At 42.8% G+C, this 16174-nt stretch overlaps 2 protein-coding genes across 4 annotated transcripts in view; both read left to right on the top strand.

The window, feature by feature from the left end:
* Positions 1–3825: 3825 nt before the first annotated feature.
* park7 (parkinson protein 7) lies at positions 3826–8804 on the top strand. The gene is made up of 6 exons (XM_037448284.2): positions 3826–4027; positions 4466–4567; positions 4974–5033; positions 6277–6346; positions 7684–7770; positions 8311–8804. The coding sequence occupies exons 1-6, from the start codon at positions 3938–3940 to the stop codon at positions 8469–8471; spliced, it is 570 nt and encodes a 189-aa protein (XP_037304181.1). The 5' UTR covers positions 3826–3937; the 3' UTR covers positions 8472–8804.
* A 240-nt stretch (positions 8805–9044) lies between these two features.
* kcnab2a (potassium voltage-gated channel subfamily A regulatory beta subunit 2a) overlaps positions 9045–16174 on the top strand; it is a 58090-nt gene continuing 50960 nt past the window's right edge. For 2 of the 3 annotated variants that reach the window (XM_062563801.1, XM_037490212.2), the window contains exon 1: positions 14742–15063. The gene's annotated coding sequence lies outside the window, so the exon portion shown is untranslated. Of the gene's footprint in view, positions 9141–14741; positions 15064–16174 lie in introns of those variants that run through there. The other variant, XM_037490211.2, reaches the window with a different exon arrangement.

Below are 16174 nucleotides of genomic sequence, written 5' to 3'. Positions count from 1 at the left end.
AGTTTGAACTTTCTTGTCTGCGGAAAGTATTTAGAGGAAAAATATGCACGGCCCGACCATGTGATTGAATTCAACTTAACTGTTTGCACATATGTTCCCTTGTTTAAGGGGGGAAAGTTACTACAGCACTGCTTAAGCTGTGGATTATCTGTCTGCGTCCTCTTGCCTCTTTAGCATCAACATAAATTCACCCACTCAGAGTCTATCACACATCCACAGAGCTCCCTGAGAGAGAGCGGACCTTAGGGAAGCCCAAGCAAGGGAGGGCGGGGGGGGCCTCGACAGAGCCGAGGGTAGCGGTTGAGCCCATGGGCATGGCCCTCTCACTCTCTGGCAACCACTTTGTTAGGCACACAACACTAATCCTCCTTGTGTCTTTATTGCCCTCTGTGTAGAGGAGCAGGCCGGGGCTGGGGATGGGGGGGGGTTTGGGGTGGGGAGGGGAGGGGGGGCACCGCTGCAGGGCGACTATCATCAGCATTCCTGTTTGAAGATAGGCCACGCTGTACAGCATTAGGGCTAATAGAGGCAAGCTGAGAGAAAAACAGACTGACACTCACTCAGACTGAGAGGGAGAATAAAGGAAAAGGAGAGTCACTTTTGCCCCCCCCCCCCCCCCCCCCTCGTGAAATAGCACGGATAGGGGGCATCATTTCAACTAGAAATGACTGTGAGGCAATTGCGGTTCGTGTTATACATACAACATACTTAGTAATCTGAACACAACACATTAATACGTTGCCTTGATTCGTAATACAGCTTCCGAAGCTGAAAACTAATTGTGTAATGGATGTTTAGACTTAGATCCAAACACATATTTGTTCAGGCTCCATCTTTTTGGCTGATAACATATAATGTTAACACAGAGGACAATGAATTTTCGCTGTTGTGTCTTCACAAAGTAAAGTTTTTGTTTTGGCTTATTTTCTTTAGGTAGTTTTCTGAGGAATGGAAAAAGGATGTTTACCACCAGAGTGGCTCCGGTACATCGCTCCCATTGACATGAATCCGGAATCCTCAGCGGGAAAAAACCTGAAGAGAATCACATTTTTTTTGCCAAATTTGTTGCACCATGAATTGTGCTGAGCTGCATGTGTGTGAATTAATACCACATAGAAATTAAATTCCTCTGATTGAGGTATGATACATTCATTGATGAGTATTTGAAGGCTCTTTCGATTTTCCTCGACACAATTTGTCAGTATTGTAATGCACAAGACTAGTCTTTACACTTTTTGAAGGTTTCGGTCCGTTCAAACACATTTGTACTCTCCCTTCGACTTTGTAGTTATTATTATAGGAAATAAATATGTGACACCTGGCCTTGCTTTTTGAGCCTACTCAACTTGCGCCCCCTTGCGTCCGCGTGAGGCTGCCCGCCCTCGACAGAGGTGCATGAAATTCAATGTCACCTTTTCCCTCAGATCTCCCCACTGTCCCCCAGCTGTCACCTGAGCTTGGCAGCATAAGGAAATAGCATCGAGAGGCAATCAAGATGATATGCTTGTCACTCATTCCGTGCGCTCAGTGGCTTACAGTGTGTGAAACAAACACAAGATAAAGCCTGCGCACAGATGGGGAGATAACAGGCTCCTAAATATTCATCGTTTTTTCCGACTGCAGCGACGTAAGCCCTTAATGCTGCCATCAGATCGCCGGTGAAGAGTCACCGGTCGTCGAAGGGGTTGGACCACAATGAGTCGAAATGTAGCAAAGAAAAACAAAAGAGAAACCTCTTGTAATTTTGAATCAGTCGCCATACAAGAAAATATTCTGGAGCCACTTTTGGATTTTGTGGCCTTCTTCCTTGCTGGGGATCTGAAACAGTGTTTTTTTTTTTGTTGCAGCTGTATCTCCACTACACAGAGCCTCTGCTTGTAAGCTACATCCATATTAGCAGTTTATTTCCATGTTTACACCGTTTCGTATTCTTTGCAATAGTAACAGGATTACTTTGTGACAAATGGTAATTTGTGGAATTCCCTCATTTCAGTTTGAGGATTTTCTTTTTTCCTCTGTTCCCGTTCTTATAAAAAAGATGGTTATGTATTCTTGTCCTCCCGGAGGTTTGATTCTAGAAGCCCTTCAGGTTTTTCGAGCGGACCCCTGTGAAGGGCCAGATAAAGCAGAGCAAGGCCCTGGTGGAGCGAGCACGAGGGAGCAGGAGAGAAATAATAATACACAAAGGAATCCACCGATGCGCACCCTTTTCCTCAACAGGCCAACTTCCAAGAAAGAACACAAAAAACATTCCACACCGCCCCGTACCATAAACAGTGAATGAATATTTAGAATATCCGTTCATATGCAAACTATGTGCTTTTTTAAAAACATATTTGTCCTCATATGAAATTTAAAAGACCAAAATGTTGTTTTTTACTGAACTTTTGTCATCAAAAATAAGTTCCATACTTATTTGTGACAGTAGGCTGTGTATGTGAGACTAGATTTATTATTTATCATAATAAATCAATCCAGTGCAACAATGTGGCTCAAATATTGATTTTAAACTGTTATCATCTATACGGAAAAAATGTATTCATCAGCGTTGACTTCAACTGTCGGATTAATCAATTGATAGTTTTAATGGACTTTTTTAAATTCTGAAAATTCCAAGACTTATTTCTTAATGTGAACCTGCTTGAGATGAGAAGTCAAAGCCTCGTGCAAATAGTAATAAACCGTCCGTTGTTTTCAGCGTCTTAGACGTTACTTGTGACCCTGGCTGCTGTCGCTTTCCCCAGTGTGATCCTGCACTTTATGATTACCTACTCAAAGGAATTAGTAAATGTACATAAGTGAATTGATGTATGGAAATTAGCTCCAGTGCCACCGCAGGTCTGGTTCAGTTGATCCCCAGATGCATGTGTTGGTAATCACCGCCGCCTCTTGGATTCACTCACAGGCACGCAATAAACAACCTGCTGCCAGCCCCCCCCCCCCCCCCCCCCACGCTTTTGTCTAATCTGCCCTTTCACTGGGCTCTAGTTTGTCGCACAAATATGAACGTGGATGTCAGCAGCAGAATGCAAAGAGGCACATTACCTGGGAGGGGTGCCTGCGCGCCAAAGCCTCAGACGTTAAGTGTAGAATTTACACCTGGAATATGATTCCTTAACTGCCTTAAGAGTTTGGTGCAGAAGTTCTCAGACAGATCTGGAGGAACTTGGTGACCTCAGTGATTGTGATTGTTGTTTTCAAATCCACACTCATTCTGTTAACCTTATAAACACCAGGCCAGTTTTTTAGGCCCCTGTATTGGCTTGCTGCATGGCAATTCTCAACCTGTGATTAACTGATACATGGATTCATGTTTTTTTTGTATATAGCATTGCCAGAGTTGTCTTTTACTGGTATTTACATTGAAGGGGGTAAAGGTTGCTGTTTAACGTAAACTTCTTCTTCCAAGCCTCCCTTGACATCCCCTCATGAATCCTTGGTTAATGCCTCCACCTACTGGAAGAAAGAGTGGCTGTTATTCGGGGCCGCTACATCATTGATGCTTCGTGAACGCTGCTACTATCAGTGGTCATTCATCTTATTATGAGGTACTCTTTATGAAAACACAGGCTGGATTATATTTAAAATACAATAATGGTGGGACTTCTACGTGCACAAATGTAACTGTATAAGATTAATCATTTAGGCTGCTTATGGTGCATTTATGACACTTTATGTTATAATTCTTGTTCATATCAATACTCTTAATTTTATCTCATTCATCTTTACTGAGAAAGGGTATCATTCTTGCCATGTGTGTTTGTTTAACGGTGAAGGGGGTTAAGGGAGAAACCTCTTTGAACGGGGGATAGAAAGACGAAGCCTGGCAACCCGCCTCATGTCAAAATCTCATCGCAGAGTGTCGGGTTCTCTTCTGAAAGTTGCGCACCGAAGTTAGCGTCTTTGCACGTTTGAATAGCGCAACCACAAGCTAACCATGGCAGGCAAGAGGGCGTTAGTGATCCTGTCTAAAGGTGCAGAGGAGATGGAGACGGTCATCCCGGTGGACATCATGCGTAGAGCTGGGGTTTGTGACTTGACGTGTGCTAGCAGTCCCTTAGGCTAAGGCTAGCTGGCTAGCTAGCTAATAATCAACATGGGTTGGCCACCTCGCGTGCGTTTTATATCAACATAGTCCGCGGAGCCATCGCGTTATTTAGACATTAACGTTAGTCAGATAATGATTGCAATCATTTTAAAAACATGTTAAACGGTGCCCAAGATAACGGGATCAATGTGGTTAACCGTCATGTCACAGTTTTAATACGTTAGTGATATAACGTTAATACATTATCTGGTTAACTAATAACCTTTTAAAGTGAGTGCAGAAAAAGGCCACGTTAAATGTCAAAGGCGACGTCATTCCCACCCCTTCAAAATAAAACTCTCAATCAGCCATATGAACAGACCGGATGGCGTGCCTTTGTTTTAATTAACTTCTTGTATCATCCACCCAAACGTGTAGATTACAGTGACGGTCGCAGGGCTGACGGGCAAAGAGCCAGTCCAGTGCAGCAGAAACGTCGTCATTTGTCCTGATGCTAGCCTGGAGGAAGCGAGCAAACAGGTTGGGCAACTGCCATTAAATGTTTGAACACTAGGCCTATTGTTTAACAGTAGCTATTATTAGTCATATATGGATTTTCAGTTTAATTCAACAAGAGATGTTTAATAGAAATGTTGCATATTTCTCACACTGTCTTTAGCATTCCTGCACTAAACAATTCAGATAGTATATTTTAGATCAGATATCTTGTGCAATATATTTCTTACCGAGAGTAATTTATTTTATCTTCTCTAAATGTTTGTTTCTTTTATTGATTACAAAAAAACTAAACACCAAGACAAATTACATATGTACATACATGTATGTTGAAACTTACTAGGCAAGACAACTTGTTTCTAATTGGGAAATTCTGAAATTATTGTCAAACCTTGTAGTTATTCTTTATCCATGATGGTTTTTCTCCAAGGGCCCGTACGATGTGGTGCTTCTGCCAGGAGGAATGCCAGGGGCCCAGAATCTGGCGGAGGTGAGAAAACCTCAGGCCACTTGACCTTAAATGACTTTGTTATGATGTTTTTAAGTTTGGAATTAGCTAGAGCACCAACCACAACAACTCAATGCATAAATATCACCCAGATACATGGCCTGCATTTTGGACATGTGTGACTGTGACTCAAGTGCTCTTGATGACAACGAAAACATTCAGCCACTAGATGGCGCACTGTCCCTTTCCTTGCCCCATGCCATCCGGGATTCTGTCGGATGTATTTAGGAGTTTGCTCCCACAGCTATGTTTTGTATCTTTGGGTTTGACTTGATTGGCTAACAGTGAGGAAGTAAATAACAGCGGCTGATTACTTGATAAGTTGGCTACACAACATGAACAAATGTCAAATGAAAGTCAGATGAGCAGCAACAACGTCCAAACTTTGATCAAATTCTGATTCCATTTCTGCCAAATCTTGATTGGTACATCACATTTCTACCAACACAGTGCCACTGACTTCAAACTATTTAAAATAGCATAGAGACGAGCAGCAACGGGAAGTTTGGTTTAGAGAGACCAATGCGATTGTGAAGTTTGATATTTGTGATTGACTGTATCAAATGCAACACTTGGATCAAGAAAATTAGGAACAGTGTAATTTTTTATTATCTGGACTGGATTATCTAAGGTAATGTATTACTCACGCGCAACTTTTTAAACGGATCCTAAATCTGTTTTTCAGCCTAAAATTGCACAAAACAGAAAATTATTATATTTATATTATTTTTAAAATGGAGGCTTGACCATTTTGATTGTGAAGCAGGTTTTATTTGTTTTCAAACCAGGCAAGGATTTAATCCTTCGATCCATGGTGGAGAATTTAAAAAAAGATTTCCCCACTTTTATAAGATTTTTCTAAAGGGATGTGCCTTTCACAGATTAACGCTTTCTTCAATGCAAACTTTACTTGTCTTATCATCTGCGCCACAATTGCATACAGGAGTGACTGCTCACTTCTTTAGTATTCTCAGGAAGTAAAACTACTGGATGCAAAAGTCAGTCTGTTAATCAAGTGCATCCGACAAATGAGGTCCAGAAATATCTTTGTTAAGGCGAGAAATTGTTGGTTGTATTGAAACATTGAAGGTTTAGCAGTACATGTTCCCACACATTACCAGTTATTTTCAATCATTGAGCTGTCAGCATTATACACTGTGTAATCACATGGTCTGCAAGTGACTTACTGACCTACTGAGCATCTGCTTCACATGCTCTCTTGCAGTCTCCTGCTGTGAAGGAGGTACTGAAAGATCAAGATGGCAGAAAAGGCCTGATTGCAGCCATCTGTGCAGGTACAGCATGGGAAAACCAACCAAAATCATAATTATGCAATTCCATGATGTTGATTTGAACAAATGTATGTTATTTACTCAACCTACACAGTATTCACGCTTTCAGTAATCAAGAAATACTTGGTCATTTGCTGTATTAAATCAAACCCCACACAAATTGAATGACGTCAATTATAAATGTTAAACAATGCTACCATGGAACATTTTAGCTAGAAATAACACTAATATATGATGCTGTGGTTTTAAATGTACCAGGAAATTGAATTGGGGTTTAGTCTCAAATGTATATATTTATATATAATATATATATATTAGTTAGCAAATCACATGCTTCATTAATATATGGTTGTGTGTGTGACCCCTTTTGGCATTCGGAATGAAGGAGTGAACGTTCATTTAATGGCTGTCTCTAAGTGAACCGACAAGCCCTGACATTTTAATCGACTTCCTGCATATGCAGAGAAAGGACGTTGGAAGGGCATTCTGAAAGAGCTGGCGACCAATGCGGCAAAGTGGATTGAATGATGTCCTAGAAAATAACTGAAATCCTCACAGGAATATTCAATTTAATGAACCAGCCAGGAACAGGGCCATTTGTAAGACTTAATTCTGTCCTATAAAGCAAATTTCTTTTCTCGTGAGAAAATGATTTCCGTTTAAAAAAAGCACTGCAGAACCACCAGCAGGATGAATCTTTCTTTTTATATTTCTCTTTTTGAACTAATATTGGTAACATACATTTCACCAAAACACGGATACTAACGGAGTTGCTTATCATCCCTTTCATTTTCACGTCTGCCGGTAGTTTCCAGAAGGTCTCTCTCTCTCTCTCTCTCTCCCGGACCGCTGTCCTCTGGGTGGGAACTTGCTGTAACTGGAGTAGCTCGGCTATAACTGGCAGACTTCTGTTCTACGGGGGGGGGGGGGGGGGGTTGTAATCTTTAGACGACATGGGAAGGCAGCCAAGGAGCATAATCAATAACATTCTATTTATTAACATTTTTTTGGATGAGCTCACTGCAGTGGTGGGACGTTGCCAAAGTTAACGCAGCAGTCGATGTCTTCAGCCGCTCCTTTTTTTTTTTTTTTTTTTCAATGTGCTGCAGTCTTTGGAGAAACGCTGACATTGTATGAGTATTCTTAGAAATAATGGCACGACCGGAGACACCTTTAGAGAAATACTGTTGTGTACTAGAAGCGATTCTACTCTTGTATTTTGATTCAGTGTTTTAGCACGACGGAAGGGATTTTGAAGATGTAGTATTTTACACTCTCAATGACTTTTTAACTGTCTAAACTGGACTGAAAGGCAACTTCAATGCTTTGCCCTTCTGCAGGTCCCACTGCTCTCCTGGCACATGGCATTGGGTATGGCAGCACAGTCACTACACATCCTGCTATGAAGGAGAAGATGATGGCTGGAGGTAAAAAAAAAAAAAAATACACCAAGACCAGCCGCGACTGCAATATCCCCTTTGCCCCATTCGCTCAGACCACACCAGTTTACGATGTTTAACCTTTTGATTTCATCACAGCCACACTCTTTTTGGTATTAGGTGTCTCCAAACACACAGGGTTAACACAATCCCAGGGTTGTTGCTGGCTGGTAAAAAGGGTGGAAATATTGCTGGGAAGTAGAGCCAGGGACAAACATTTGCAGCTCTGACTCAGAATGGGAGGAGTTGTAATTATTTGTAAAGGGCAGCAGATGGTGCCGTTCTAGCTTTTTATAGCGTATTGGATGTTGCGTCATTATGCAGTAGTGTAGAGCACACTGCACAGACCCAAGAATTTGGTAGAACATACTTGAACTGGGTCACTTAAAATGTGATACATCATCTATATGTAAGCTAATATTACAGTGTGATTTTATGTGATCTGACGTGTGGCTTTCAATCTTCAACTTGAAGCATTCGTATTGTGATTATGCTTATGGTGTTGCTCTTTGTGTTTTGTTTTTTTAGACCACTATAAATATTCAGAGGCTCGAGTACAGAAGGATGGACATTACATCACCAGCCGTGGGCCAGGCACAAGTTTTGAGTTTGCCCTGACCATTGTAGAGGAACTTATGGGGGCCGAGGTTGCAGCTCAAGTCAAGGCTCCTCTTGTTATGAAGGATTAACTGTAACCATGTTCACCAACATCCCGCAAGCAGCACTGTCCGCTGTAGACGTCTTGCGCTACTGAGACAGCGAATCTAATATAGCTGGCACTGAGAGTCAAAGTCACTACTGACAAATCATTCTCCCTAAGGGACACAAGGATGTTTCTGCTCTGACATGTTATTGTCTTCCTTTCTCTTTCTTGTTTCCTCATAAGGTACATATATTTCTTTTCTCAACTAAAATAGAATGTGGATTCAGAGGCTCAACTGAATTACATTCATTGGGTCGACAATTTTCCTGTGGCTTGAATTGTTTCACTTGACATTAAAACATCAACTTGCTGAAAAGAAGGGTGTTTGTCCTATTCTGTGGTAAAACTGAATACTGTAGTTCACTTGGTTTCACACATCTGCAGTTGTTGACACCTAAATAAAGGCCGCATCATGTAATGTATCGTGAGCGCTGCTAGTAACGCGGGAACAAGAATCCGAATGGATTGGCAGGTGCGTCTGGCCAATGAGAAGCCTCAGTCTGGCTGCAGTTGTATTCTAACTGACGAATGGTCGCTCGCCCGAGGCTAGCTGGGCGGGGCTTTAACGCAGCGCGTGGTAGTTCTGTCAGAGCAACACAATCCAGAGCGTTCCTTCACACGGAAAAATAAAGGAACAGACGGGATTTCGGAAGAGGTAAGAATGTTTGCGCCTTTTCCAGTGACTGAAAGTGTCGTCTGCGCTAGTCACACTTTCATCAACGATCATCTAAAATGCGTTCGAAAACGTTCATTTCTTCTAATTTACGTTGGCAGAGCGGTTTACGCATCGTTATTCACGCGGTGACTAGCCATGACCGTTTCTAACGCGGCCGAAATGTAACGTGGTAACGCTGCTGTCTGCTAATGGTCCTCAAACGAACGAGTGTTATTATGAAGGGACGTTTTGTGTACCTCGAGTGGTGAGCGTCAAGTTTGCTGCTATATCGTTTTAAGCATTAAGAGAATGAACGGAGGAGCGTTAAATCGATGTGTACGTTCGCTTCACACGTCACGTGTTTCCCGTGTAAAGATGCGTTAAACGGTCAGTGAAATCAGACCAACGTCCAGAGATCACTGTCTGTGACACGGAGACGTCAGATACAGAAGCTCTCCATCCGTGCCGCCGCATACGCTGACTGAGGCTGACGGTGCGGCAGAGGGCCGGGTTTCGTTCCACCGTCAGCCCGAGACATCACCGTGACAACGGAGAAAAGGCTCGGGAAAACACGCGAAACCTAACTAAATAAATTGAAATGTCAGATTGTCATAAATTATGGACTTCGAATTTGTAGTATCATTATTGAGATCTTCATTTACAGGAAGCCGATAGATTTTTGCGCACATTTGCGTTTTGGCACCTTTTTTTTAAAACAGGAAGTAGCAGAGTTGTCGTCGTCACCTCGCTCAACTAACGGAGACAGAAAATCCGGTTCAAGGTCTTTTCAATTGCTGGGAAACCTGCTCTGCATGCGAGACTAAGGCACGAGAGGGCAGCTCAAGTATTGTTTTCTGGGCACAAGTGAGCCAAAAAAAGAATAAAATTCTCCGTTCCCATGACGGTGCCTTCAAAATCCCGTGTGCGCCCGCGTTTGACTGTTACCCCTGGGTGCTTTTCCTCAAGGTTCAGGCTCGTTGTTTGTGGTTTGACAGTCAACATTTGGAGAGAGCATCCCTACATTGTTGGCTTATATGTTTCAGTTCATTTTTTTAAATGAAGACCCATAGATCCCATTCCCCGACAGACAACAGGGCTCAAATTGTGTCTTGGTGACATGTTTTTAAGCACTCAGTGTCATTAATACTATGTTTTCCAGTTGGATATTTCTGGAACGCTAACATTTTGCACTGTTGCACATAACATGTTAGAATTATTCTGCTTGAGCAGCTGTACAGTAAAGAGCTTCAGGCTTGACTCCCTATTTCTGGATGGGGCAGAGGGTGGAGTGGTGGTGGGGGGCCTGAAGTCACTGTGACTGAGTCATTGGTTTAGCTAATGATGCAATTAGAGAGCTACACTTTGCATCCCCGATTAGATCCATTATTGCATTGGCCGGCAGACAATGAAGAATGAACTTGCTTGCCCAAAGGTCTTGGGCAGATATACACTCACCGGCCACTTTATTAGGTACACCTGTCCAACTGCTCGTTAACACTTAATTTCTAAGCAGCCAATCACATGGCGGCAACTCAGTGCATTTAGGCATGTAGACATTGTCAAGACAATCTCCTGCAGTTCAAACCGAGCATCAGTATGGGGAAGAAAGGTGATTTGAGTGACTTTGAACGTGGCATGATTGTTGGTGCCAGAAGGGCTGGTCTGAGTATTTCAGAAACTGCTAATCTACTGGGATTTTCACGCACAACCATCTCTAGGGTTTACAGAGAATGGTCCGAAAAAGAAAAAACATCCAGTGAGCGGCAGTTCTGTGGGCGGAAATGCCTTGTTGATGCCAGAGGTCAGAAGAGAATGGCCAGACTGGTTCGAGCTGATAGAAGGGCAACCACCCGTTACAACCAAGGTGGGCATAAGAGCATCTCTGAACGCACAGTACGTCGAACTTTGAGGCAGATGGGCTACAGCAGCAGAAGACCACACCGGGTGCCACTCCTTTCAGCTAAGAACAGGAAACTGAGGCTACAATTTGCACAAGCTCATCAAAATTGGACAATAGAAGATTGGAAAAACGTTGCCTGGTCTGATGAGTCTCGATTTCTGCTGCGACATTCGGATGGTAGGGTCAGAATTTGGCGTCTACAACATGAAAGCATGGATACATCCTGCCTTGTATCAACGGTTCAGGCTGGTGGTGGTGGTGTCATGGTGTGGGGAATATTTTCTTGGCACTCTTTGGGCCCCTTGGTACCAATTGAGCATCGTTGCAACGCCACAGCCTACCTGAGTACTGTTGCTGACCATGTCCATCCCTTTATGACCACAATGTACCCAACTTCTGATGGCTACTTTCAGCAGGATAATGCGCCATGTCATAAAGCTGGAATCATCTCAGACTGGTTTCTTGAACATGACAATGAGTTCGCTGTACTCAAATGGCCTCCACAATCACCAGATCTCAATCCAATAGAGCATCTTTGGGATGTGGTGGAACGGGAGATTCGCATCATGGATGTGCAGCCGACAAATCTGCGGCAACTGTGTGATGCCATCATGTCAATATGGACCAAACTCCCTGAGGAATGCTTCCAGCACCTTGTTGAATCTATGCCACAAAGAATTGAGGCAGTTCTGAAGGCAAAAGGGGGTCCAACCCGTTACTAGCATGGGGTACCTAATAAAGTGGCCGGTGAGTGTATTTCTGAAAGGTAATAGACAATTTGCGAGCAATTAGGATTTCTTCAAACATCAAGATTTTTTGTGCCTTCAGCAATGAATGGACAGACTCGTCCATCTCTGGCGCTTCACTCAACTTATAAACATATTACTAGCTCTTAATCACTGTATTGTGATTGACTTTGGAAAGATTGATTTTTTATGCCAAATTGGGCTTTAAAGTTTGCATGATTAACTCTTTTAACATATTCACTTGTGTTGTTGTGCTCAGCTTAATGAAACAGAATCACATCATTAACAACTGAAACTGAATAATGGGACTTTGTGATATGATGCATTACTATTTTAGTATTGTTACCTAAGGTATTTGAGGATTTGCTTTTAGCAAATGTACCCCAGTTAATGCCTTTAGGGGACCTTTTTTATAAGACAAAGATGTGGTTAACAAAATATAAGGAAAATAGCTACAAAGGTACCCAAGTAACTTGGCTATTACACAAGTCTGCACTGGGGAGGGTGCGAGGGGGACAACCTTTCAATTTGATAAAATCTACAAGTATTTTTTTGTCTGTATTGGCTGAACTGTATTTCTATTGCATTGGCCTTTGTAAAGTGATCATCAGGAAAAGACCAATCCATATTAAGCAGTTTCTGATTCATGCATTTGATCCTTTTTGTCTGTATGTAAGGCACAATTTATCTGATAAATTGTGTCTTAGTAAACTGGTCTAGTCTGAGGGGCAACGGACCAACCAAAACAGGAAGAATATTCCCAGAAAACCTTTTATGGAATGACTGTATTTGCTTGTCTGCAGTATTCATATTATTAATGGTATGCTACACAAACACGTGCAGATGCCGTGCAAAATCCCATGGTGACCTGCTAGTTGTGCAGTATCAACTGTTTACAAAAGTTCCCACGGTCCTGTGATAGTTGGTAATCATTCATACATCGCATAGTCAATATTTGCCATTTCTGTCCTGTTAACATTATTCAGCCTAGTGGGACTGTTGCACAGGACTGGTAAAATTGTATTATTTAAAATTATTTAAGTCATTTTTTGTTTCTAGGGTACAACCATTGTCCTCCTCAATTGAGATGTGTTTATGCTTCTCCTTTTTTCTTTGGATTATCTGACTTTGTATTAGTCTTCCTAGCCGTAGGATGACATGATCCCTTCTGTTGACCGAGTGAGAACATCAATACTGCATCTGGACACTGGACCAGTCTAATGCTGATCTGGGACTGTGTGGCTTTTTATGTTTTACCCCAAGTTACTAATTCTTCACAGCCTGTCATTTTGTGTCTTTACTTTCTGTCAGATGGCCGGTTCTCTGTGGTAATCCCATTGAAACTAGTTCTAAAAGCCTAATGGCCTCCTCCTCAGCAATACCCAGAGGACCCCAAAGTCAAAATCGACCTTGAAAACCAAGTGCATGTAATCTGTTCAGTGTAATTTGTAAGTCAGTTCAGTTTTGACTATCGCTTGTTGTCTTTATATTTATATATATTTTAAACTGATATATATTTTTTACAGTGACTAGATGGTATTAATACATTACAGCCTGCCTTACAAAAATGTCCTTTCTCCATTGCTATGTTGTTTAATGGCTTTTGCTTATTCATGGTGGTCGTCTGTTGAGCTATTGTGGCAGAAAGATGTATACAGGATTGGAAAAGCATCTCTTCATCCCTTGCTTTAAAAATAAAAAAGAATGGTTGAATGCAGTCCCAGCAATACTGCATTTGCTGTGTGTACAACCGAGCCAACCCTTCATCATTCAGGAGAAACATGGGGTCATTTTTGTATGGCCACATATTTTTCTATGTTGGCCACCTGTAGCAGATGCTGCAAAATAAGGAGCCCACCAAGATTAAATGTGGTTCTATTTTGGAGTGAATGTACTGTGAGGGGCGACAGCTGTGGGTGAAGATCTCTCGCTGCTGGCCCGTCAGACTGTCTGGCAGACGCCCCGCCATGCTCGGTTTTATGGTTTTCGTGGAGCCAGCTGTGGAGCCGTAGTCTGGCTGAAAGCAGAGGTTGAAGGTGCCGTGAATGAGCACGACCTCCCAAAGAAAGGGCAGGGAGAGTGGTGCAGTGAAGCTGTAGCTGTCCCTTCAGGCGTTGGGCAATACACACAGTGCTCCAAACGTCTTGACAATTATAATTAAAAAAGCTGCGCTGCACCTTCCAGTTCCTTGATAATGCTAAATATTTACTTGACCACTGCTGTGATGCACATTGGGTTGTGTTCCCAAGGTGCATCACAGCATGGGTCTCTGAGCCCAAATACCCGCTTAGCCTCCTGTTCAGTTTCCTGATAGCAATCAGTACTGTAAACCAAATTTGAACAAATCTGGCTTTCCCAGCAACCATAATTAGCATTTACTTTCTAGTACCACTATGTGTAGTTATGGGTATAATCATTTAATCATAACTGTAAAGAAATGAGTGCATGAATGTACAGTTACTCGGTACTTTCATGTTGCAAGTCATGGATTGTTGGGGGGGAAAGAATCTCACTTGACCTTCCTGCACATTAAGATGACACGGTCAATAGACCTCCTTCTCAAACAGTTATATGCCGGGCTTAAAAACTTTAAGCGGTGAGCCTTTTCATTTGACCTTCTCTGCATAACCGAGTTACAAGTGTTTCTGCAGAGCCGGAAAAATATATTAGCCCCTCCTCTCCGGGCTACAGGTAGCTTGCTGTAGCTTTGAGCCACTTTCAGACCCCCTGACTCTTGTATTGTGACAAATGTGTATCATTGAATTTAGAAAGTGAACACGCGCTTCTTGCTCACTTTCCTCCGGCCCACCCCTCTTCTCTTTCGCCATTTACAGCTCACTTCCATTCTCTGATTGCATGCTTACTCAAATGCTGACTGTGCAAAGGGCGGTGTGTGTGTGTGTGTGTGTGTGTGTGTGTGTGTGTGTGTGCGTGTGGAGAAAAGAGGGAGGGGCTTTTCCTTTTCAATGCATCTGCTTCTTTCAGCGACTCTCCGAGCTCGCACATTTATTCAGCCTCTTCTCTCCTGTCTTTCCTTCTATCCGCCTGTTTCCCCTGTTCAGTCAGTCTTGTCTTTTATTTATGTCCGACATACATGCTCATCTTCCTCCAACGCATCATTTTAGTCGTACTTCAGTCTCACACCAGTCTTGTATCGGTCATCCGCTCTTTGCCCAATCTCTTGGATTTTGGCTCTTGGTCCTCCATCAAAGCTCCTGTATTCTGCCTTTGCTCCCCGGTTGTGCTCACTGCGTCAGGAAGCGGCACGCAGACTGAGGTGGGTGTTTCCGAGAGCGTCGTTGCCAAGTATGAGGCTTCATTTCTTTGGTATCTCCCGCACTCTCTCTTTCTCTCACCCTTTTCTCCTCTTGCCTCTTTTCAGAGGCTCCATCAGTAAGTCGGGATGATTGCGCTTATCTCCTCCTGCAGGGGAGTGAATGCCGTACTCTGCGCAGAGCAGGATTGAATGTTGTCACATACTATGCCAGTGAGTTTGCGTATCTACCTCTGCAGATCTCTCCATCTCAGAGCTGTCAGAGCGGTTAAAAGCACTGCTGCCGCTACTGCATTGATAACAGTCTTTGCATACATTATTACACTGGCATGTGTCTTTCCCTCTCTCTCTTTTGCCTCTACTCCATTTATCTCGTCTCTCCAAATGTTTTATGCATGCTCGATCCCTTTTTAAATTCTTGCCAGAGACTACGGACCCACCTTTTAGAATAGTGAAAGACTTCTGCTGGCTTGCGCAGGAATACACATACACATGAGGTTTGATTCCTTTTCACCTTACCTGCCCTGCTGCAGTTCCATCTGTTGCAGTGGCCATAGCCAGGGACACCCTAGTGTGTGTGTGTGTGTTGCTGAGAGGTTGTGACGGTCATCTGTGCTTAGCTGAAGGTGTTGCCATTTCATTTTAATGTGTTTGTGTAGCTGATTGTTGTAGGTCAGTCTCTGCCTGCGTGTGTGTGTGCGTGTGTGCGTGCGCTTTGGTCCAAGAGGAGGGCACAGGAGAGGAAGGCTGCAGGGGTAGAGTTTGGTGCAGTAAGCTGTTGAATGCTGTGTAAGGAGCAGAAAAGGCATATTCATGCTCTGCTGTGTCCTTTCGCGGGCTGGTACATGGATATTGGACAAAGCACTGTATTTCTAAAATGTCTGCAGTTCATTTGTCCTTGAGAAGCCAAACTCTACGCAAAGTCAGATCGCTGTCAAAGTAAATCATTTTAAATCGTCAACGTGTTTGTTGAAAGCAAACCATGCTACTAACAATACTTTAGGTTAATCAAAGAAAGGCTTTTTGAAAACCGATGACAACTGGAAAGGCAGATGCATCTGGGATTTATAAGTGTTTGATGTAGCAATTATGCTGGATATGAAGATTTCAAAGT

The sequence above is a fragment of the Pungitius pungitius genome, chromosome 8, assembly GCF_949316345.1.
Source record: "Pungitius pungitius chromosome 8, fPunPun2.1, whole genome shotgun sequence".
NCBI classification, from domain to species: Eukaryota; Metazoa; Chordata; class Actinopteri; order Perciformes; family Gasterosteidae; genus Pungitius; species Pungitius pungitius.
Note: the sequence above shows the minus strand (reverse complement) of the source record. Positions and strands in the feature narration are given on the sequence as shown.